The sequence below is a fragment of the Camelina sativa genome, chromosome 20 (assembly GCF_030686135.1).
Source record: "Camelina sativa cultivar CO46 ecotype springtype chromosome 20, ASM3068613v1".
Lineage (NCBI taxonomy): Eukaryota > Viridiplantae > Streptophyta > Magnoliopsida > Brassicales > Brassicaceae > Camelina > Camelina sativa.
The window spans coordinates 31,742,197-31,765,259 of NC_141899.1; the positions used below are offsets into that span (position 1 = coordinate 31,742,197).

General features: G+C 40.7%; 4 protein-coding genes across 6 annotated transcripts; 2 read left to right on the top strand and 2 right to left on the bottom strand.

The window, feature by feature from the left end:
• Nucleotides 1-3,395: 3,395 nt before the first annotated feature.
• On the bottom strand, nt 3,396-5,976 carry LOC104771700 (RNA-binding protein BRN1-like). 3 transcript variants are annotated; one of them, XM_010496266.3, is made up of 9 exons: nt 5,723-5,976; nt 5,546-5,628; nt 5,006-5,057; nt 4,779-4,904; nt 4,611-4,690; nt 4,415-4,540; nt 4,074-4,332; nt 3,859-4,002; nt 3,396-3,760 (listed from the first exon to the last, which is right to left on the bottom strand). In XM_010496266.3, exons 1-9 carry the CDS (start codon nt 5,898-5,900, stop codon nt 3,591-3,593), a joined length of 1,218 nt encoding a protein of 405 aa, XP_010494568.2. In that variant the 5' UTR covers nt 5,901-5,976; the 3' UTR covers nt 3,396-3,590. The 3 variants fall into 3 exon arrangements, with proteins under 3 accessions (XP_010494568.2, XP_087362322.1, XP_087362321.1); XM_087506196.1 differs by lacking the exon at nt 4,074-4,332; XM_087506195.1 differs by lacking the exons at nt 5,546-5,628; nt 5,723-5,976 and adding an exon at nt 5,317-5,427.
• Nucleotides 5,977-6,782: 806 nt separating this feature from the next.
• LOC147919710 (disease resistance protein RRS1B-like) lies at nt 6,783-10,980 on the bottom strand. The gene is made up of 5 exons (XM_087504067.1): nt 10,421-10,980; nt 9,139-10,258; nt 8,755-9,054; nt 7,893-8,669; nt 6,783-7,736 (listed from the first exon to the last, which is right to left on the bottom strand). Exons 1-5 carry the CDS (start codon nt 10,774-10,776, stop codon nt 6,783-6,785), a joined length of 3,507 nt encoding a protein of 1,168 aa, XP_087360193.1. The 5' UTR covers nt 10,777-10,980.
• Nucleotides 10,981-12,826: 1,846 nt separating this feature from the next.
• LOC147919711 (uncharacterized) lies at nt 12,827-14,425 on the top strand. The gene is made up of 3 exons (XM_087504068.1): nt 12,827-13,316; nt 13,368-13,630; nt 13,859-14,425. Exons 1-3 carry the CDS (start codon nt 12,827-12,829, stop codon nt 14,423-14,425), a joined length of 1,320 nt encoding a protein of 439 aa, XP_087360194.1.
• Nucleotides 14,426-16,010: 1,585 nt separating this feature from the next.
• LOC147919712 (uncharacterized) lies at nt 16,011-22,407 on the top strand. The gene is made up of 3 exons (XM_087504069.1): nt 16,011-16,130; nt 16,266-16,969; nt 22,131-22,407. The coding sequence occupies exons 1-3, from the start codon at nt 16,011-16,013 to the stop codon at nt 22,405-22,407; spliced, it is 1,101 nt and encodes a 366-aa protein (XP_087360195.1).
• Nucleotides 22,408-23,063: the final 656 nt, after the last annotated feature.

Here is a 23,063-nt window from a genome sequence, read left to right on the forward strand (position 1 = left end):
CGAGTGATTGGACTGCTTGGCTAGACAGTTTTGTACTTCTCTCTGTAATTCTGCATCGTTATCCACTTCATCATATATGTCTTGGAGCTGCAATACCAAAGGTACTGTAATGGCCATCAGTGAATGTGAAAGCAAAACACCTTCGTTTGGTGACATCCTTGATAAGCCATCAGTTGCCGTATTCTCTACTCCAGGCTTGTACACAATATCGAAGTCATAGTTCAACAGTTTGATTAACCACCTTTGATAATCCATAGTGACCTCTCGCTGATCCAAAAGGAATTTCAGACTCTTCTGATCTATGTGCACTATAAAATGTCTTCCAAATAGGTAATGTTTCCACTTTTGAATCGACAAAACGATTGCCATCAATTCTCTTTCATAGACTGGTTTCAGTTGTTCCTTCGCAGTCAGTCCGTGACTGAAATATGCGATCGGTCTTTTGTTCTGCATTAGTAGTGCACCCAAGCCAAAACCAGAAGCATCAGCTTTCAGTGTGAAAGTCTCCTCAAAGTCAGGTAATGCTAAGACATGTGCAGTTGACATTGCCTTTTTTAACTTGTCGAAAGCTGCTTGAGCTTCTGTCGACCATTCAAAGCTATCCTTCTTCAACAATTCTGTCAATGGTCTCGCCACTACACCGTACCCTTTGATAAATCTTCGATAATACCCTGTCAAACCCAAAAGTCCCCTCAGTTCTTTCACTAACTTTGGGGTTGTCCATTTAACCATTGCTTTTGTCTTTTCTGGATCCGTTGAAACCCCTTGGTGAGAGATGATATGCCCAAGGTAATCCACCTGTTTCTGTCCAAACATACACTTATTTTTGATGGCAAACAGTTGATTCTCCTCTAATATCCTCATGACTATCTTCAAGTGCTCAACATGTTGTTGCAGTGTAGAGATGTATACTAGAATGTCATCAAAGAACACCAAAATGAATTTTCAGAGGAATGGTCTGAATATTTCGTTCATCAGTGTCTGGAATGTCGCTGGTGCATTTGTGAGACCAAATGGCATTACAAGGAACTCATAATGCCCATAGTGCGTTTTGAATGCTGTTTTCTGTATGTCTTCTTCCCTCATCCTTATTTGATGGTAACCCGCTCGTAAGTCCAACTTCGAAAATAAAATCGATCCATTCAGCTCATCTAAGAGTTGGTCAATCATAGGTATTGGAAACTTGTCAGGGACTGTCGCTCTTTTCAATGTCCTGTAATCCACACAAAAAACGCCAACTGTTATCTTTCTTCTTAATGAGCAAGACTAGGCTAGAGAAGGGACTTTGGCTTGGCCTTATGATCCCTGACTCTAACATTTCTTTAACCATTCGCTCCATCACTTCCTTTTGAGCATGGGGGTATCGATACGGACGAACACTCACGGTTGTCGTTCCATTGACAAGATAGATGGAATGTTCTCTCCCTCTTATCGGTGGTAGAGATGTGGGAACTTCAAACACCTTCTCAAACTCAGATAGTACTGCTTGAATACTATCATCCAACCTTTCTACAACTCCTGGATTTGCTTGTTGGTTTTACAGTTCCAAGGCAACTCCTTTAGACTTGACTTCATAACCGCTTGTCAATGATTTCGAAGACATTTTGTTGATCAACAAATCTGGTTCTCCTCTTAATGACACCATCTCGCCTTTATGAATGAATGACATCTCATTCTTTTCCCAGTTCACCCTACAATCACCAAGGGTCCTTAACCAATATACTCCTAAAATCACATCGATCTGCCCCAGTTCCAGTACGATAAAATCGGTTGTGAACTCCAGGTTCTGAGCAGAAAAAGTGACCTTCTCACAAACCCCCAGTCCATTTACTAATATACCCGTTCCCAACTTGACATTTAGGTTTGGATCATCTCTGCATTTGAGCTTCAGCTTCTTCACCGCAGCAGGGGATATGAAATTATGACTTGCCCCACTATCCAACATAATGATCACTGCTTTCTTCCCCACCGAACCTCTTACTTTGGTTGTAGAGGGTCCCGAGATTCCTTGAAACGAAGCAAATGATAGAGCCATACATTCTCCCATTGGTTCTGTATCCACCACTTCATAACTCTCTTCCAACACTTCCACCTCAAAACTGTTGAATACAGTCAACACTCGCAACTCCTTATTGGGACATTTGTGATCTCTGGACCAAGGAGCATCACATTTAAAACAAATCCCTTTTCTTCTCTTCTCATCTAATTCTGCATTTGTGGTATGCCTTCTTGGCCTTTGCTCAACCCTTCATTATTGACTACCGGTTCTGTAACCACCGTCTTCATCTTCCAAGTATTCGAGTTATAAGGGGTATTACTTTTGAGGTCAGAGCCAGAATTTTCCTTGTTGGCTAGCATTAGTTATTTTTTAACCACTCTCCTCATGATACTAGACTCCATAGCCCTAGCCTCTGCTACCATCTCATCCAAATTATTCGGTTTCTGCATATGTACTAACTCCTGCATCTCTTGTGTTAACCCGTTTAGGAAAATCCCTTCCAGCTTCTGTTCATCAAGACCGTTTACTTGAGAAGAAAGATCTTCAAATCTTTGTATGTATTCAGCCACTGATCCTGTTTGTTTGATACAGAACAAACTCTGACTTGGACCTCTGATCTTCAAATTCCCAAATCTCACAATCAAACTTGACTTAAATTGCACCCAACTACCAAACTATTGTGTATTCACTACCCAGTTATACCGACTTAGAGCTTCACCACTCAAGCTAACTGAAACCAATGCAAGCTTTTCCTCATCGTTGTATCCTCCAATACGAAAAAATTGCTTTACTCGAGCCATCTAACCGTAGACTCCAGCTCCATCAAAAATTGGCATCTCCACGTTCTTGATCAAGTTTTCTCTAAGCCCTGGCCTAATGTTACTATGGCAAGGTTCCGAGTTCAAGAAACGCACCTGATTGTGACGATCCAGGGTTTGTGATGGAATCGTTTGACTCGAACACCCAACTTCGCGAGTCGTTGCAATTCCTGGCAAAGTCTCGTTGCTAAAAGTCTCTAGTCAAATCTTCCAATGGCAAAGAACTAAGCACCATATCCAATTTTCTAGTCAAATCTTCCAATTTCTGATCATGCGAACACATCTCGTTGCTAAAAGTCTCTATCTTCGTCCCCATCTGAGATCCCAATGCATCAATCTTGGTCTCCAGCTTGGTTTCTTGTTTCTTCATTTCGCCTAACTGATCGTAAACATCCGCCGACGATTCTTCGTGTTGTTCCGCTTCTGATAACTCGCGCACCGGCGATAATCCTATCTCCATCACCATCACCATCGTCGCGATCGTCTTCTTCGATGAATTGATAAAAATCCCCAATTTGCGAACCCTAACTCTTCACCGTTGCGTTAGATTCAATCCGAGATCACTACGCACCAATTGATAAGAAAAAACCTCCTCTTTTTATTATCTGAATGAACTGTTACAATTGATAACGGAATCGATCTTTAGAGGCAGCTAGACATAACCGAATTCCCAAAGTCGCATAAGACTCTTCAACAACAAACAACATAATGACTCACTCTGTTTTTACAAGTTTATATACAAAAGACTTCATTTACTCGCACGTGTTCTCTTCTCAGCTCACACGTGCTCCTCCTTCTCTATTCTTCCTCCTTATGTAGACCTGATGAGGCTTATCATTGTCTCTCTGAAGCTGGACTCTCAATTTCTTACCACCTACATAGCGACCATTCATCGTGTTCACAGCGTTTTGCGCGGCTGCTTGTGAGTCATAACGAACAGAACCTGCAACCAACAGCAACATGAGAAAATTATGCATACTTTTTTCTAGCTTTACAATGAACCAGTCTTGAAGAACAAAAACCAGACAAAGGAGAGCTAACCGAAACATTTGCTTAGACCAGTGGCTTTGTCTACAAAAACCTTTGCGCTCAGAACAACACCGATAGGTTGAAATATAGACGCAAGTTCTTGATCCCCAAATTCCAGAGGTATGTTATAGATAAACAGATTCGCACCTTCTGGCCCTGAAGAACCAAAATAATGTTTCAAATCTTTAGGAATGGGAGAAGAAAGATAATTAGGTTTTAACACTAACCCTCGGATACGCAAGTGTTGTCAATGTCAGGTGATATGTATCCAGGATAGCTACTTAGAGAGCGTATGGGATAAAAAGGCCCCACATAATTTGCAGGAGACACATAAGAGTCTCTATGGGCAAAAAGAGTTGGCACAGAGTCAAGCAATGTTCCTTGCAACTCGTTGTTATTAACTTGGTTTGGTTGTACAAACATATTGGGAAATGCACGTTGGTTCTGAATTGGTGGTAGCATGTGACCATAACTTTCAATAGCCTCCTAAAATTTGCAGAAGGAGAATTTTTTTTGAATATAAAGGCTGATGAAGCAAATCTTATATATATTGATTAGGCTTGCTTACATGAGTAAACATGGGAAATGCTCCAAACAATGACGCATTTGTTCGATCAGCATTAGCCTTTTGAAGTTTTCTTGTGTGTTTCTCTTTTTCTGTGTCGGCCCATCTGACAACTAAAGGAACAGTCCCCTGTAAAAACCCCAGAAAAATGTATCATTTTTTAGGAAAAATAAATTTTCAAATTAGCAAAAGCAATCACCTCCATTATATGTTTTCCATTGACGGCTTCAATAGCAGCATCAGCTTGTTCTTTTGTCTCGTACTTGAGAAAAGCACAACCTAACAGAAACGGAAAAGGTAACTTGGTAAAGCGAAATGGATACCAAAGATCACACTTGCGGAAAAGACTGCACCAACATATGGATACCTCTGCTTGTTAGTTGAGAACCTCCTAGAATCTGTAAATCCTTTATGGTCCCATACTTGGAGAATAATGATTGAACTTCAGCTTCAGAGACATTCTTTGGAAGCATACCGACAAAAAGCTTATGTTCTGGATTGCGGAATATATCCATCAATAGATGATGATACAACAATGAGAGAGGTTACAATAAAGCACAAAATCACATATCGAAGCAAGTACGAATGTGTTACCTAGCCTTTCCAGTTCACCATCTGCATACTTTACTTGCACTGGATTAGATGCCTGAGGGAACATAAAACATAAGTTAGAGACCGACAAGGATCTAAGCTTGATAAGCATGCAAAGGTTTTTGACAAAAGGCCGGAAAAGAAAAATCGAAAAAAAACAAAATTTGTTCTTTGTTTTTTTTTTTTGTCACAAACATTGTTCAAGATGGTAAAAAGAAACACACAGACTTCATTCTTAATGTTGCATTTTTGCCAAGATGTTTCATATTTTCATAAGAACAAGGATCAAGCTAACATTTTGCTAGTAGTTATACCATCTATTGCAGTTTCTTGAGTTTGAAGGATTTTAAAACAATGTCTTGAGAAACTGACACTCGAATTGAAAAATTCGAAGCTGATTCGGGCAAAGGAAATTGATGTTCACCTAAATAGAAAGTAAACGCTTCATGCGAAACATGTATAGAAATCACAATTTGCTAGTTCTTGAGTCAAACAGAAACCAAAAGAACGTCCACATTGCAGTCCAAATAAATAAAGACTTACCCCAGGCAATGTCTTTTTGTTATGGCAAGAATTAACCAACTTATCTGCTTCTTGTCTCGATGAACATAGCAGAAAACAACATCCTAAATAGAGGAGAACAAGTTAGGGCTTTGAAATCCAAAAATAGAAAGGCATGAGAAAGGGAAACAGAGGCGTGAAGAGGAAGAAAAAAGGAACCTCGCGAGACGCCTGTACTCTTTTCCTTGATGATTTTGACTTCGTTTACGACTGCAAACTCCTGAAAAAATGTTAGGAGTTGAGATTCCAACATATGTTTTGGAATTTGTCCGACGAAAAGCTTAACGCTCTTTTCTTCTTTATTTATTTCTCTTTTCTCCTCCTTCGCTTCGGCCATTGTTGTCTCTGTCTCTCTGTGTCTTCCTCTCTTGACAAAATGGCTGTCTTCTCTCTCTCTGTCTCTTCCATCGTTTTCTCTGTGAGATTCAAATTTTTAGAGCTTTGTTAACAACAAAGACAAAAAGAAAGTAAAAGAGAGAGAGTATAATTTTGGAACACCAAGATCAAACTGATTCTTATATTGATATCATAAAATTAGAGTTGCTCATAGTGGCAACCCTCAATGTCAACTTCATTATGTCCATTACAAGTTTGACACATAATTAAGTTTTCATGCATTTTTTTGAGTCTTTGACACCTTACTTTTTTAGGTAATTTAATTAAAAACTAAGTAAATATAAGTTATAATATAATAAGAAGACAGTTATAGCTTAAAATAATGTAGTCATAAAGATTATATTTGATTGTTTGACAAAAAAAAAAAATCAAGAGCACGGGTTCTAATCTAGTGTAGAGTATAGAAGGTATCTGATTAAGATGTTTCCGTTAAATAGTTTACCCTAAAACAATAGATTCGGAGAACCGGAAGCATGCAATTTTGGGCCGGAAAACATTAGTTTAAATCAATGGTGACAACAACCATGCAATCTTATTCTTACAAGAATGCATCTATTTTTCCTTCATTCGTGAGAAGTATTATTAGTTATGTTCTATGCATTGTTCTTTGTGGCTATGCGTACATAATATCGAATATTTTCGGTATGTTTTTTATTCAATTTTAAATATTATAAATAATTATGAATATTAATTACGCGATTTTCTAATTAAAATGTATTTAGAAAAGTATTTATAAGTATTGACGCTATTATATACGTTACCTGAAAAAATCCCTGATGGTTTTGCCCTATATAGAATTCTATATACAGTATATATATGATACTTACCTTATTGGCAGGTAATTAAACGAATCCCTGGTCCTTTTTCCGGAATTCTCTGAATCAGTGATCAAGATTTTCCTTGCAATGCTCACAGAACTCTGACGATTTTCGAGCAATCTCTCAGTCTTCTTTGAGCTACCTGGCATCATGGATTGTCCATGGAGGATTTCTTTACCCATTTTCCGTAGCAAACCATGCACCACTATTTGTCCGTTGGAAGATACACATATGAGAGACTTATCGGCTAATACCTTGAGCCCAGAGCTAACATCCAAATCAATGCTAGCAATAAGTGGTGCCACCAAACCAACATCCTCGTCATTTAACAAAAACGCCATGTAAAGAAATAAAGCTTTTTCTCTGTCTTGTAAACCATCATAAGTGACTCTCAACACTTCTTCTTCAACGTCATTACCAGAAGACTCGAATGTGTTCGAGGAAAAATCTGGTAAAATGTTCTCAGAGATAGTATCACCAGTTGTAGAAGTTATTACACGGACTCCACATCTTCTCACTGTGCAAATATCATCTAGAGGCTTTGTCTGTTTGTTGACAGGAACAAAATCAAAAACAACTAAATCAGCCCAGATATCAGGGTCGTTTTCTTCATCAGTACTTGGACGCATATTAACATCACAGAACACAAACATATGATCCTTTTGAAGTTTTGGAATAGCTTCTCCTGGAGCCCAATAATGAAAATTTCTTTCTATTTTATGAGAGTGGCCTTCCTTGTTTTTCCATCTGCAAACGCAGCTAATGCCAAAACCAGTAGTATCAAAGGAATCCTCTGAAAATGAAACTTCCACTAGCATAACGAAGCCCACAAGCATGTTTCTCCAAGAAGGGTCTAGTCGCGTCATTACAGAAGATCCTAGTTGCAGGTCAAGTGTAGAATTTTGATTCGCGTGACAGGGCACACAGAAGCTGAAAGCCAGAGCTCTGTTGAGTTCCTGCTGCAATAATACACGATAAGTAGATATGATGTTGTTCCAAAAACATTTAGTCAGATATGATATGAGATTGACGTGGCTGGTTGTACGTATCAGGCATTGATATAAAGAGAAGAGGGAGGAAATATGGAGAGGTATCGAAACAAGGATGAAATTTACCTGCTGACGCTCTCTTGGTAAGTGTTTTGCATTAACCAGTGCTTTCACTAAAAAATCGTTGACCACTTCTGGAGAGAGATCAAAACAGTTACTTAATGTGTAATGCACAGGAATGTTCTCAAAGTCCAAACTAACTGATTTGAGTGAGACACAACCATGTGCATTAAAGAGTTCTAGACTTTGAGGAAGTTGTGGCACTTCTCTTACTGCAGTGCCACCAAGATATAACTCTTTCAGGTTCCGTGGGAACCCCTGAATAGTCTCAAGCTCTGAGCAACCAGAAAGATCAAGAACTCTGAGAAGTTCTAAATTAACCATGTCTGGCAGACTTCGCAAACGAGAACAATCTTTTAGCTCTATGCAAATAAGCTTACCAAGATCTTGATTAGATGTGCTCACTTTCATCAGACTTGTTAAAGATTTGACATCAGCTTCCGCAAGGTTTGAGACACCTGAAAGACCTGGGATTTCAGCTAGAAGTCTCAAAAGATCTTTGTAGTTTGGCTTAACAACACAAAGTGGTAATTCTGTTATGCCGGTCCCCCGTAAATGCAGTATCTCAATATTTGGGGGAATCTCTGGGAAACTTTTGATTTCTGTGCAACCTGAGAGATTTACAACTCGTAGATTCATCAGTTGACCTGTGGCTGGGAAACTATGCAGCTTTGTACAACCTTGGAGATCAATCACCTCAAGATTTGGAGCTTTTAAGAGGTCGTCAATATCAACTAGTTGCTGAGAATGACAAAGTCTGATCGTCCTCAACATCTCTAGCTTCTGATAGAAAACACCAAAAACTTTTTTTACAAAATCTATCAAAGTTATAGATTAGGGCGAAAGATGCATATTTGAGTTTGGTTACCTTGATTCCACCCCAAAGTTTCCTAAGTTGGCTGTATGGCATGTTGATTTCCACAAGGTGCCTAGGATCAAAATTTTGAGGCAGAAGTTGCAGAGGGTAGTTCTCCCAGTGGAGGAGTCTTAGCTCATTAGGAAAAAACTGTAGAGAGCCTCTATGGAAATTGATTACAGGATGGATTTCAGGTTTGGAACAGTAAATTTTGAGCAATCTAAGGTTCAACATATTCTCAAATGCAGCAGGATTGACATCAAAACTTAAGTTTGATGTGTCTAGAAACATGCCTTCGATCTCGTCAGTGCCCTGAAAGAATGTGGAAAGTGGGGTTACATTCGGAAGTTGGCTTATAAATTATGTTATATATAAAAGTATCAAAAGATAACAGACCTGAGCACATTCCAAAGTTGTTTTGTGTTCTCCATTTTCTTTTCGTCTGTTATCTTCTAATAACAATTTGATGCACCAAGGTTCCCACAGTCTGCTGCGCCTCTCAATCTGTAATGTTTCTCTTTTTATTATTTCTCTGCCAACATCTTGGATCAAGTTATGCATACACACTCGGTTTTCTGAAAGAGTCACCAGACACTTGTCGACAAGAACATCCATTCCAACATGTGGAAAGAAACCACAACCCTCAAGCAGTTGCATCACGTAGTCGACATTTTCTCCTTGAAAGAAACAAGCTATATCCAAAAAAATGTATTTTTCGCTGTCATTGAGTGAGTCATAGCAACTCTTGATTGCATCAACAAACTTAGTTGGAGGACGTTCCTTGAGTTCGAGGAATGCTGTTTCCAATTCTGAAGGGCTTTTTATACCCTTCAGCTCCTTGCCATAAATATTGAGAGCTAAAGGATGTCCTTTAGCATATGCAATCACTTTCATTGACACCTCGTGGAGACCCTGCTCTGCCCTATCATTCATAGATGCACAGAAAGAGAAAAGTTGAAGAGCCTCTTTCTCATTCAAACCTGGAACCTCATATATTTGATTGACTCGACAAAGGCGAAACACCTTTCTATCTCTGGAAGTTATGATGATTAGGCTTTCGGGACCAAACCAGTCAAACCCTCTAAGAAAAGACTCCACAACCAGAGCATTGCGCACATCATCAAGAACAACAAGAACTCTCTTATTGTTTAATTTCTCTTTAATCAAGCTCAATTTCGTAATGGTACCACCGCTAGCACCAGCCTTTTCTTCCAAAAATTGTTCTTCCAGCAAGCGATAAAGACCCTTCTCTTGAATAGCTTTGGTATAGTCTTCAATAAAACAAGAAGCATCAAAGGCACTGGACATTTGATCAAAGACTGCTTTAGCAAGTGTTGTCTTGCCTATGCCAGGCATACCCCAAATTCCAACACGGCGGATGTCCAAGGATTGTTTGCAAACCATGGTTTCTATCTCCAGCAGCTTTGAGTAGATGCCAATCCGTCCCGTATAAAAAAGCTTCTCATACACATCTCTCACAATATCTTTTACAAGTTGTGAGTCGCTACATCCCTTCCTGCACCGTATTTGCTCTAAGTAAACGAAATGCAGTTTCAACTACTCAAGGTGGGTACTAGTGAACAATAATTTGCTCTGCTAATTCACTTTTTTTTTCCCTCATATATAAAGATTAGTTTTGGATTAATTAAGAATAGCAAAATTAAGAATCGTGGAAGACCTGGACTGGTGGATTGATGAGAAGCCCTTGGAATCTAACGCGATATGCCAATCGGTCTCTAATGTTCTGACGCCGTACAACACTGGAACTACCACCTGGTCGTTGGTCCTCTCGCACTCGAGGACCTTCACGAGTTTGTCAAGGCATGCCGTACTTCGGTCTCCGGGTAAAACCATCACAGAAACCCTAGCTCTCTCAACCTTTGATTGAGACTCGTCGGAAAGCAGATCGTCGTAGCTGTCGACGAATACATCGTGTATGCCTTTTCGACGGAGAGCTTCGGAGAGGTGGCTGACGAAGGAGTAGCGAATCTCTTCTGCGCAGCTGATGTAGACTAATTGCTCACTGTCCGCCATGATTTTGTGCCTTCACTGTTAGAATAACAGTTAAAAAACCTTCGATTTTGATGAAACCAACTCTGTAATTTGTTTCTTCTGGTCGCACAGCTCTTTCATGAATATGGTTATGGGCCCTTTGCGCTTTGGCAACGAATACGATTCGTTGATTTTATCATTTGTTGACCTTCTGCTCAAACAAAATGACCATTTTTTCTACGCCAAAAATGGGTCTCGATACATACATATATACAATTACAATATATATGTATTCTACTATATTAATTGAGAAATACAAATATGAAACTAACCTTTAAATGTATAAAAAATTACATTCAATTGCCATTAGAAAAAATTAATTAAGCTTAATTAACTAATTTAAATAAATATAATTAAATTAAAAATAAAAAAACACTCATATATCAAATATTAAAAAATCTAAAAAACTCTAAAAAAATATTTTCTCTCTCTAATAAATTATGGACAAAATTACTAACTATTTTTTAAAAAATATATATAAACCAATCAGAATTTTAAAAACTAAGATTTTATATCCAAGTATACAATACAATTATTTTTAATAACTAAATTTGAAGATTTTGTTAAGATTTCAAATTATGATTCTCCTATCATCTTTATTTTATTTTATTTTATTTACAAATTGTTTAGAACTTTCATATAATACTTATAATTAATAAAATGCATATTTTCTGCATATATTGTGATTTGAATTTTTTAAAAAGAAGATATATTACTCAATGTATGAAAATGTGTGTTTTAATTTCAACATTGGCGGGTTGGTAAAACTAAATTTATATAGATGATATATTAATAATTTTTATTTACTCACAATTATAATATTAAAATTAGTATTTTATATTTCACAAAATATGATGCAAATACAACAAATAAAATAATATAAAACTGTTATAATACGTCAAAAATAAAATACTATAATATTCTAAAATAATTAGTATTCAAATAGACTAATAGATTTACATAGCAATTAAAAATAAATATTATCTCAAACAAAATAATTTTTAAAAAAATAAAACAATAATTTTTATTATTATATTATAAATTTTTTAAAAAATGTTGACCGTGCTTTAAGCACGGGATATATCCTAGTAGTTAGTTATGTAGAAAAATAAAAATAAAAAAAAACGTAATGTTATAATAGAAAAAAAATATTGAAATTTTTTTATTTTAAGAGATCTGAAATATATCAGAAAGCATGGGCTACGGTTAAACCAGATTTAGTGCTTCTGGTTAATTCATTTTTGCGAGATGGAGAGTTTGACAAGAGGCTTAAGTAACAAATATCTGTTTATCCTAAAGGTGGACAAGCCAACAAGGATGGCCCATTAGTTTATGCAATGTTGGTTATAAAATTATATCTAAGGTCTTATGCTAGTGACTTCGCACTATTTTACCATCTTTTGTATCAGAGACTCAATCGGCATTTGTCGAGGGTTGGTTAATTTCAGATAATATTTTGATTGCTCAGGAGATGTTTCACGGGTTACGAACCAACCCCTCTTGTAAGGGGAAGTTCATGGCTATAAAAAATGGATATGAATAAGGCCTATGATCGGTAGAGTGGTCCTTTGTTGAACACTTGCTCAGGCAGTTCGGGTTTTGCGAGAGGTGGATATCCTGGATTATGTGTTGCGTTACATCGATTCAATATAAGGTTTTACTTAATGGATAGGCATATGGATCTATTATCCCTTGTCGAAGTTTACGTCAGGGGGATCCACTATCACCTTATCTTTTTATTCTTTGCACAGAGGTACTTATTGCACACTTTTGGAAAGCAGAACGGTTGAAACTCCTTACTGGAATAAAGGTTTCGACTACTAGCCCCGTCATTTCACATCTTTTATTTGCGGATGACAGCCTTTTTTTTATCGGGCCAATGTGAAGTGGTGCTAGATATCCTTGAGAAGTATGAACGGGTTTCTGGCCAACAAATCAATTTTCAAAAATCTTCGGTCCAGTTTGGCCACACAGTGGAATGTAACCTTAGGGAAGAATTAAAAAGAGTTTTGGGGATCACAAACTTGGGGGCATGGGATCGTACTTAGGGATTCCGGAAAGCCTGGGTGAGGCAAAGACAAAAATATTTTCATTTGTTCAAGACTGTTTGCAAGCACGGGCAGGTGGGTGGCCGGCTAGGTTTTTATCAAAAGGGGGAAAGGAGGTGATGATCAAGTATGTTGCTACATCTGTCCCTACTTTTGTGATGTCGTGTTTCCGATTACCTAAGACGGTTACGAGGAAGTTGACTAGTGAAATTTCTAATTTTTGGTGGAGTTCATCTGGACAATCTCGCGGTCTACACTGGATGGCGTGGGATAAACTATGTCATGGTAAAGATGCAGGGGGTTTAGGTTTTCGGTGCTTGGATGATTATAACACCGCTCTGCTGGCAAAGCAGCTCTGGCATATGATCACAGTGTCGGAATCACTTTTTGCACGGGTTTTTAAGGGACGATACTATCGACATTCTGATCCTTTGGATCCAATTAAATCTTACTCGCCGTCTTATGGGTGGCGGAGTATAGTTTTTGCTCGCTCTCTGGTGAATAAAGGGCTCATTAAATGAGTAGGATCTGGTGCTTCCATTTCTGTTTGGAATGACCCATGGATCCCTGCTCAATCCTCGAGACCAGCAGTGAGCACAAGATCGCCTTCTGATCCTCTGCTCCGAGTTTCAAATCTTATTGACAGGAGTTCTAATTCTTGGGATATGGCTCAACTTACGGCTACTTTTGTACCGGAAGATGTTGCTATAATTTTTGCCTTACCACTGCGTCAGCCGGATAAACCGGATTTGCTGGGATGGCATTTTACTAAGACTGGTAAATATTCGGTAAAATCAGGGTACCATACTCTTCGCTCACATCGGCCGGCTCCAGACGGACCGAAAGTACCTGGGCCGGACATTGTCCCTCTTCAGGCCTTTGTGTGGAAAATTTGGAGTCCGCCCAAGCTCCGCCACTTTATGTGGTAAGTTCTTTCGGGATGCGTGGCAGTTACCGCTAATCTACGGAAACGTGGTATGAGTTGTGATGCTACGTGCGTCCTTTGTGGTTTTTAGGAGGAAACTATTAATCATACCCTTTTTGAATGTCCACCGGCTAGACAGGTTTGGGCTTTGTCCCAGTTCCCGACAGCCTTGGGAGTGTTCCCATCGGAGTCAGTGTTCACAAACATGGATTACCTTTTTTGGCGGTTTACAAATGTACCATCTCAGGAATTTTTTCCATGGATACTGTGGTACATCTGGAAAGCGCGTAATGATAAACTTTTCAGTAATCTGGATTCCAATCCTCTTGCGATTCTGCGGTTAGCGGAGGATGAGGCCAAGGCATGGGCCTTGGCTCAGGCAGAGGATATGGCTTTAACATCGGATATTACCGTTGAGGTGGTTCCTCGAGGAAGTCGGGGCTTACGCACCCCTAGTTCTTCGTCGAGTTTTCTTTGTTTTGTAGATAGCTCTTGGAAAGCAACGGATAATTACGCGGGCAGAGGGTGGTTTTGCACATCGCCATGGGGGGACGCCCCTACCATGGGGCTGCCAACCTTCGCTATAGTCTCACGCCCCTCTTCATGCCCAGATCGAAGCCCTTGTCTGGGCTACGCGTTGTATGATTGGAGCGGATAACCAATCTGTCGTTTTCTTTATCAACTGCTCTGACTTAGTGAAGATGGTGTCTTCGCCTTCTGAGTGGCCAGCCTTTACATCTTATTTGGAGGACATCCAGGCAGACAAAGAGGAGTTTATCTCCTTTTCCTTAGCCTACGTCCCACACTCCCTGAATGGCAAAGCGGATAATTTGGCACGACGTGTTCGCACAGTTCCGCATCTAGCTACTTTTGTTAATAATGTATCTTTGCATTGGCTTGATTGAGTCAATCTTGTTTCTTTGTTGTCGAAAAAAAAATAGATCTGAAATATACTTTTTTACACAAGCCAACCGACAAGCAAAAAAATGAAAAACTAGACTTTCAGCACATGTACGAAAGGAAGGAACGATACTAGTTATATACTCATTTATAAATATAGTTTTCGTTTAGTTAATATGTTTGTATATCTGAATATGTTATGATAGTATTTAACAAGATATAATTAAAGTTTTGTTTTGGATTTTTTTTTTTTAAGTTTTAATGAACATTCTTACTAATATAAGTAAATAAAAAACTGCAATCGCTCACAAATACTATGTTGTTAAATCTTACAAATTGATGGGTGTGATTGTTGTTGAACTCCGGCAATTATACAGCTCACAAACACTACAGTTAATAGTTATGAGTTGTTGCAGCCTTGTAGGACAGTAGGAGAACCAACAAAGGAAAGCTGACACTTGAACTGATTTTTTAATAGTATAATCATAAGTTTATCAAAATACCTAAAAGTATTAGGCCTGGGATTTATTATCCGATATCCGGTATCCGATCCGGTATCCGCTAAAATCCTTTCCGAAAACCGGATATCCGAGTCACCTAGATCCAAATTCGGATATTGAAAACTGAAATCCGTTAAAAATGGATCCGGATTCCGATACTATTAGTTTAGGTAACCGGATATCCGGTATCCGATCCAACGGTTGTCGTTCATTGCAGGTGACGTGAGGCATGTTAGCATGTATATAGGAGAGTTTGAGAAAGTCATTTTTAATGTCTGAGCGAGTGGGCTGACACACAATTGAGGCCCAATGTTTGTTAGTTTTTTTCGGATCCGGATAATTTACGGATATCCGGAGATGTTTAAGTTAGAAACGGGTATCCGTAAACCGGATATCCAGAATCGGCAGATTCGGATCCGGAGAGTAAAACTAAGAATTTGCCGGATACGGATCCGGATCCGGATACCATGAAAACGGCTGGATATCCGCTCCGTCCCAGGGCTAAAAAGTATAATAGTTGAAAAATTTCTTAAACATATCAAGGATACTTTTTCAGAGATACTTCTTCCACCAAGTTTAACTCTCAAAAATATCTGCTTCCCTTTTTTGGGCTTAAGACCCTCTTTCTCAGTTAGTGTCTTTAACTATACTTGAGAATAGAGCTAAAGTGGAAAAAACACGTTTTCTTTTATCGAATCTTTCCTCTTTCAAGTGGTAATCATCACTATTTGGTCAGATCTAAATCCAAAATTAGGGTTTACTCAGAACTTTCTTCATTTGTTTTGAGTGATTCTAAGTGGTGAGTGTGTTGGTGTTTCTAGGCGGTTAAATCAAGAGTTAACGATGTCGTTCGCCATGGATAAAGCTTTTATGGCAATGTCAATAAGGAAAGAAGAAGATAAGCCGTTTGATATGCCTGATTTTCCAGAATTTTCCTCTACAGTCAGAAATGAGCTTAGTCTGGTTGGTAGAGTCTTAAATCCAAGCTGTCAACCGATGAACAGACTCCTGAGGAATTTGCCAAGGAAATGGCAAAAAGAGGGTCGGGTTAAAGGGATAGCGCTCACAAAAGAAAGGTTCCAGTTTATGTTCGACTAGGAGCATGATCTTAAAGATGTTTTAGATAAAGGAGTACATACGTTCAATGAATGGGCTATTGCGGTGGAGCGATGGTATGAACATCAGCCGGATAATTATCTCATGTTTCTTCCAATTTGGGTTCAAATTTGGAATATGCCAATCAATTACTATACTAAGAACGCAATAACTGCTCTGGGAGAGTTGATTGGTCAGGTGTTGGAGGTGGCCTTTGATCCGAATGCGACTCAGTTACAAGAATTTGTAAGAGTAAAGGTATCCTTTGATATCTCAAGACCTTTGAGGAGATCCAAAGTCGTCAATTTGCCCAGAGGGGGTACGACGACAGTGAGATTCCAGTATGAGAGGATCCAAAAGAGGTGTTTTGAATGTCAACGTTTAACACATGAAAATGATGTTTGTCCCATTCTCATCAAAGAAAGACAAGATGCAGCATTAACAAGACGTATGGGGAAACCAGTGGAAAAACGTAAACAACCAATGTTTTTGAAGGAATTTGATCCCTTATTTGGGGTCTTAAGGGAGGATCAGGTGGGTGTGGACCCAGTAATGGGAAGACCAAGGATTGCAGTAGATGTGCTTGAAGGAATGAGACAATATCTTATGGTCTCTGATGAAACTGAGCTTTTGCTAAGAAAGGATAAGGTGAAGAAATCGGTTGGAGAGGTTGAAAAAAACCCTTTACTTCAGAAATCAATACTAAGGTTAGAACCGATGCCTCTGGTGCATCTGGATCTTAACAAAGATAAGGGAATGATGTTTAATTATGTAACATCCGTGAACCGGATTATGCGGTTTTGGTAGGAGTGTCGATCGACACCCTTGTGGCATCGATCGACACCACTAATCCTGGGTTCGTCGAGTTTGTTTTAATTCGCGATTTTTGTTTGGGTTGGTTTGGTTTAGTGACCTAAACCGAGTATTTAAGTGGGGAAGCGACAAATTAAGGGTTTTAGGGTGTTTTGTCGCCGTTTATTAGAGAAAAGAGGGAGAAAAGGAGAGAAATCGTTTCTGTGAATTTCTGGGCTTGTTCTTGGTGTTTTGGGAGAGATCTGAGGCTGTAGAAGGGATAGCTGTTGCTGGGAACGAAGGAGAAGCTCCTGGAGGTGTTGATTCCATCGTTTTCTCAATCCAATCTTCTGTTTTTGAGGTGAGTGCTTGACCATGGTTGATCTAAGCATGAGATCTCTTTTGTTTGGGTGTTTTCTTTGTTGTTTGTGTTGTTTTGTTGCTTGGATTTGTTGTTTTTGTGCTTCCCAGAGGTTTCCGAGGTAATTGGGTGAGTTTGAGACGGATTTGAGATGATTTGGAAGGAGAGATCGACGTTCGTGTTTGCGCAGATCGTGTCTGCAGAAGAGGCATCGATCGACACTAGGAAGCATCGGTCGACACGATTTCGTGAGGCATCGGTCGACACCGTATAGCATCGGTCGACACCATTGTTTGTAGCATCGATCGACACCGTTGAGGCATCGGTCGACACTAGTCTCATCCGAGACTATTTTTCCTGGTTTGATGTATTGTTGTGTGTTGTTTGTTTTGCTTAAACATGAGGGTCTCATATGCTTGTGTGTATAACCTAGTAGATGGGAGGACGGCCTCACTAAGTATTTATGATAATACTTACGCATCTCATTTGTTGTTTGTGTGATCGTGGAATCATAGCGATGAGGAGGAGGATGATCTAGGGTCTCGTTTATGTGTTATTGGATTTATTGGTTATGTTGTTGGAACCTTGGTTAGTATTATGTTAGGTTGCTGGATAGAATGGTTAGAAATGTTATTGTGTTGATTTCGTATTATTGTTATGTTCCGCTGTGCATGTTATTGGATGTCAGTTTATCATTGGTTGGTTGGTGTGTGTGGGTTGGTTTGTTTAATTAAGTAGTATGGGATGCTTAATTATATATATTGTATTTAATTATAAAAAAAAAAGTTGGGTTGTTTCATTTTGGTATCAGAGCCCATACGGTTCTAGGATGGTTAAGTGAATGGTTTAGAGCGGTTTAGGAATTTAATTGGTTGAAGTGTTTTCCTGTTGCTGGATGCATGATGTTGTGTGATGAAATTGAATATGCGTAGTTAGTCAATTTGTTTGTGGTATGGAGTCCTAGTATCATCCTCTTCGAGCCTTCAATGAGATTCCACGGTAAGATGTGTATTTTATGTGCGGTTTTGAATTGTGTGCTTAGCCTTCTGTTCTGGGTAGTGCAGATGGCTAGAGAGGGTGCTGTTGGTCGCGGGCGTGGTCGTGGTCGTGGTCGTGGTCGGGGGCGAGGTCAGGTTCCCGAGGCCAGTGTGAGTGTGAACCAGAGCATGGTCAGTGAAGAGGTAGCGGAGTCACAGGGTCATCCTAGTGTGTCTGGAGACCAGGCTGGTTTGGATGGCGGCAGGGCGGATGGGCCCGGTGTCGGTCACGGTGTTGCCCTGGGTGTGAGGGTTGCAGCAGTGGGTGCTCCAGACAGGGAGAATGTCTTGATGAACTTGCTAGCTCAGGTTTTGGCGCGGCTTCCAGCATAGTGCCGCCAGTGGTTGGTGGGCAGGTTCCAGTAGTGCCGCCAGTGGTTGGTGGGCAGGTTCCAGTAGTGCCGCCAGTGGTAGGTGGGCAGGTTCCAGCGGTGCAGCCTGTGGCGGGTGTGCAGGCAGGTGTGCAGCCGGGGGCCGAGGTAGTGGATGCTCAGTATGTGCAGATGATGGAGCAGCTGCAGCGAGTGGGAGCGGGGTCTTTCTCGGGAGGTATGGATCCAAGTGTGGCTGATGAGTGGAGAGAGCGGATGGAGGATAATTTCCAGTCGCTTTGGTGTCCTAACTGGTAAAGAGTGGATTTGGCAGTGCATTACCTATCAGGAGATGTACGTGTGTGGTGGAGGTCGGTGATAGCACGGAGGGTGTAGCGGGATATGACTTGGGGAGATTTTGTGAGGGAGTTTAACTCCAAGTATTTTCCACAAGAGGCTCTTGATCGCATGGAGGCACGGTTCTTGGGGTTGACTCAGGGGGACCGCACAGTGCGGGAGCTGGATGTAGAGTTCAGTCGGCTTGTGGGGTATGCAGGTCGGGCATGGGAGCCAGAGTCGGCTCAGGTGCGGAGGTTCTTGTTGGCTTTGCGGGATGATCTGAGGACTCGGTGCAGAGTGAGGATCTATGCTACGAGGGCGGAGCTGGTTGAGGTTGCAGCTGGGATAGAGGATGACTTGAGGTCACAGTTAGTGGTGGTCAGTCCAGCGGCTCGTTCAGAGGAGACTTTGGAGCAGAGCATTCCAAGCAAGGATAGGCAGTTGGAGCAAAGGCGTAAAAGGAAGCGGGAAGAGACAACGTTGGCAAACCAAGGTGGCTAGGGAGGCTATGGGTGCGGGAGCATGGATCACGTGTCGGCAAGCGGGCCCAGGGGAGGTGACTCACAGGAGTACCGTCGGGTGTGTTATTATTGCGGGGAGGAAGGGCATATCAGACCTTTCTGTCCTAAGAGGAGGCAGATGATGGAAGTTGCGGCGCAGCCGAAGGGAGGACCGGGTGTCCATTCCGGCGCTTAGTTTTAGCTTTTTGGTTTCTTTCTTACATTATTTATTTTTATTTGGAGTTGTAAATGGTTATTGCATTTGAGATTCTAATAAAAGTGGAGTTCTTTGGTTTTGGGAATTGTGAAACCAGTGGAAAAGAAATAGCTCGGGAATTCTATAAATGGAAAGTTTCCATAAATAGAAGGCTGCTATAAATGGAAAGTTTCCATAAATAGAATGTCATTATAAAAGGAAAGTTTCTAAAAATGGGAAGTTTTATGAATAGTTAAAGCTTGCCTATTAATGGAAAGAGTTGAGGTAGATCTAGTCGGGAGATACTCGATGACATCAGACTTGTTTGCTCAAGATTGTGTGGGCCTAACTTATGTGATACCGATAGCTCGATGGACTTTGTGGCCAGAGAGTGGGAGTGGTATGTTTGCTTCGGATGACGATCCGAGAGCGCGCTTTAGGGTGACGACCCAAGAGCGGGATTATGAGACTCCCTGGATACCGTAGCTGTGAGCCGCGGCTCGGCAGTGAGCCGGTATGTCTCGAGGGTTGCAACCTGAGAGCGGGGGGAGTGGGCGTGTGAGACTCCCTGGATACCGTAGCTGTAGGCTATAGCCTGGCAGTGAGCCGGTATGACTCGAAGGTTGCGACCTGAGAGCGGGGGGAGTGTGAGTGACTTCCTGGATGCCGTAGCTTAAGGTGGTTAGCCTGATAGCGAGCCGGCATGATTCGTTGGTTGCGACCACGGACGGGGGAAGCACTGAGTTGTGAGCAAATAATGTCTAGGATGTGAGTATATTGACTAGAGGGAGACCTCATGGTTCAGTCGGAGGTGTGCAGGCTGTTGCAACAGTTGAACAGGAAACCTTGGCTGGCGGTGTTCAGTGCGGTCGGAGGACGTGCAGGCCGTGTTGACGGTGGCACAGAGGTCCTTGATGGATGGGCGGTGCTGTGGGATTCGAGGACGAATCCTTATTGGTGGGGGAGAATTGTAACATCCGCAAACCGGATTATGCGGTTTTGGTAGGAGTGTCGATCGACACCCTTGTGGCATCGATCGACACCACTAATCCTGGGTTCGTCGAGTTTGTTTTAATTCGCGATTTTTGTTTGGGTTGGTTTGGTTTAGTAACCTAAACCGAGTATATAAGTGGGGAAGCGACAAATTAAGGGTTTTAGGGTGTTTTGTCGCCGTTTATCAGAGAAAAGAGGGAGAAAAGGAGAGAAATCGTTTCTGTGAATTTTTGGGCTTGTTCTTGGTGTTTTGGGAGAGATCTGAGGCTGTAGAAGGGATAGCTGTTGCTGGGAACGAAGGAGAAGCTCCTGGAGGTGTTGATTCCATCGTTTTCTCAATCCAATCTTCTGTTTTTGAGGTGAGTGCTTGACCATGGTTGATCTAAGCATGAGATCTCTTTTCTTTGTTGTTTGTGTTGTTTTGTTGCTTGGGTTTGTTGTTTTCGTGCTTCCCAGAGGTTTCCGAGGTAATTGGGTGAGTTTGAGATGGATTCGAGATGATTTGGAAGGAGAGATCAACGTTCGTGTTCGCGCAGATCGTGTCTGCAGAAGAGGCATCGATCGACAATAGGAAGCATCGGGCGACACCATTTCGTGAGGCATCGGTCGACACCGTATAGCATCGGTCGACACCATTGTTTGTAGCATCGATCGACACCGTTGAGGCATCGGTCGACACTAGTCTCATCCGAGACTATTTTTCCTGGTTTGATGTATTGTTGTGTGTTGTTTGTTTTGCTTAAACATGAGGGTCTCATATGCTTGTGTGTATAACCTAGTAGATGGGAAGACGGCCTCACTAAGTATTTATGATAATACTTACGCATCTCAATTGTTGTTTGTGGTGTGCAGGTAAAGGCAAAGTGTGATCGTGGAATCATGGCGATGAGGAGGAGGATGATCTAGGGTCTCGTTTGTGTATTATTGGATTTATTGGTTATGTTGTTGGAACCTTGGTTAGTATTATGTTAGGTTGCTGGATAGAATGGTTAGAAATGTTATTGTGTTGATTTTGTATTATTGTTATGTTCCGCGGTGCATGTTATTGGATGTCAGTTTATCATTGGTTGGTTGGTGTGTGTGGGTTGGTTTGTTTAATTAAGTAGTATGTGATGCTTAATTATATATATTGTATTTAATTAAAAAAAAAAGTTGGGTTGTTTCAAATTATGAGGAGGAAAGGATTGTTCTGGAAAAATCTGAAGGAGATAAGAGGTTTAAAAACTTGATGATGGTCGCATCATCTGGTGGTTTGGAGTTGTCGGGGAGAATAGAGTCATCTATTCCATCTACGTAGCAAGATTCAGCAAATTTTCTTGCTCTCTCGCGGCCTTTTCAGGATAATCCGACGGTTTTCAGGATTGGCTTCCATGAAGCTGGTCCTTCCGGGATTAATCCTACAAAAGCTAAGGCAAGAAAGAGACCAACTAAGAGTTAGAGAAAAGTCAAAAAAGGAGGTCTTTAGGGCTGAAGGTCTCCAGAATTTGAAGCTCGGTCTATCTATTGGTGTGAAAGATAAAAGAAAAGCAGCTGATGAGGGATCAAGCGCTGCAAAATCTACAAAGCTAAATCCCTTAGAGGTAATCCCAAAGGAGGGATTGCCCAACGTGCAATGAGCATCATAAACTGGAATTGCCAAGGATTGGGACGGTCTCAAGACTTGGCTTTTTCCCGTCTCAAGGAGATGCGTAAAAAACATTTTCCTGAGATGCTCTTTCTGATGGAAACTATGAATAGTAAGGATTTAGTAGTAGATTTACAGTGTGTTTTGGGGTATGATAAGGTGTACTCAGTTGAACCAGTTGGAAACTGTGGTGGTTTGGCTATCTTCTGGAAGGCAAGTGTGAAGGTAGATCTCATCTTTGCGGATAAGAATCTGGTGGAGCTCCAGGTTCAGTTTGGTGCGGTGAATTTCTTTTTGTCTTGTGTATATGGGGACCCTGATTTTAAGAAAAGAAAGGTTGTGTGGGAAAGATTGAGCAGGATAGGAGTGGGTAGAAGAGACAGTTGGTGTATGGTTGGCGACTTCAATGACATCTTACATAACAGTGAGAAAATAGGAGGGCCTAAAAGATGTGAATCGTTGTTTAAAACTTTTACAGATATGCATGAAGCGTGTGGGATGGTGGATGAGCTCAAGTCTCAGGTTTGGAAACTCAAAACTGATCCCAAAATCAAGGTTTTCCTCTGGAAAATTCTAAGTGGAGCGATTCCAGTGATGGATCTCCTATCTTGTAGAGGCATGGAGGTGGATAACCGATGCCAAACGTGT

Coding starts and splice junctions, on each gene's coding strand:
- LOC104771700 (XM_010496266.3), bottom strand. CDS start 5,900: ATGGCCGAAGCGAAGGAGGAGAAAAGAGAAATAAATAAAGAAGAAAAG. Junction 5,629..5,722: donor GAGTACAGGCGTCTCGCGAG/GTTCCTTTTTTC, acceptor TCCTCTATTTAG/GATGTTGTTTTCTGCTATGT. Junction 4,003..4,073: donor CAACACTTGCGTATCCGAGG/GTTAGTGTTAAA, acceptor TTGGTTCTTCAG/GGCCAGAAGGTGCGAATCTG.
- LOC147919710 (XM_087504067.1), bottom strand. CDS start 10,776: ATGGCGGACAGTGAGCAATTAGTCTACATCAGCTGCGCAGAAGAGATT. Junction 8,670..8,754: donor AACTTTGGGGTGGAATCAAG/GTAACCAAACTC, acceptor GTTTTCTATCAG/AAGCTAGAGATGTTGAGGAC. Junction 7,737..7,892: donor TACCAAGAGAGCGTCAGCAG/GTAAATTTCATC, acceptor GTATTATTGCAG/CAGGAACTCAACAGAGCTCT.
- LOC147919711 (XM_087504068.1), top strand. CDS start 12,827: ATGGGATCGTACTTAGGGATTCCGGAAAGCCTGGGTGAGGCAAAGACA. Junction 13,317..13,367: donor GCCGTCTTATGGGTGGCGGA/GTATAGTTTTTG, acceptor TTAAATGAGTAG/GATCTGGTGCTTCCATTTCT. Junction 13,631..13,858: donor CTAAGACTGGTAAATATTCG/GTAAAATCAGGG, acceptor TGTGGTTTTTAG/GAGGAAACTATTAATCATAC.
- LOC147919712 (XM_087504069.1), top strand. CDS start 16,011: ATGTCGTTCGCCATGGATAAAGCTTTTATGGCAATGTCAATAAGGAAA. Junction 16,131..16,265: donor TCAGAAATGAGCTTAGTCTG/GTTGGTAGAGTC, acceptor ATGTTCGACTAG/GAGCATGATCTTAAAGATGT. Junction 16,970..22,130: donor CTTCAGAAATCAATACTAAG/GTTAGAACCGAT, acceptor CGGCCTTTTCAG/GATAATCCGACGGTTTTCAG.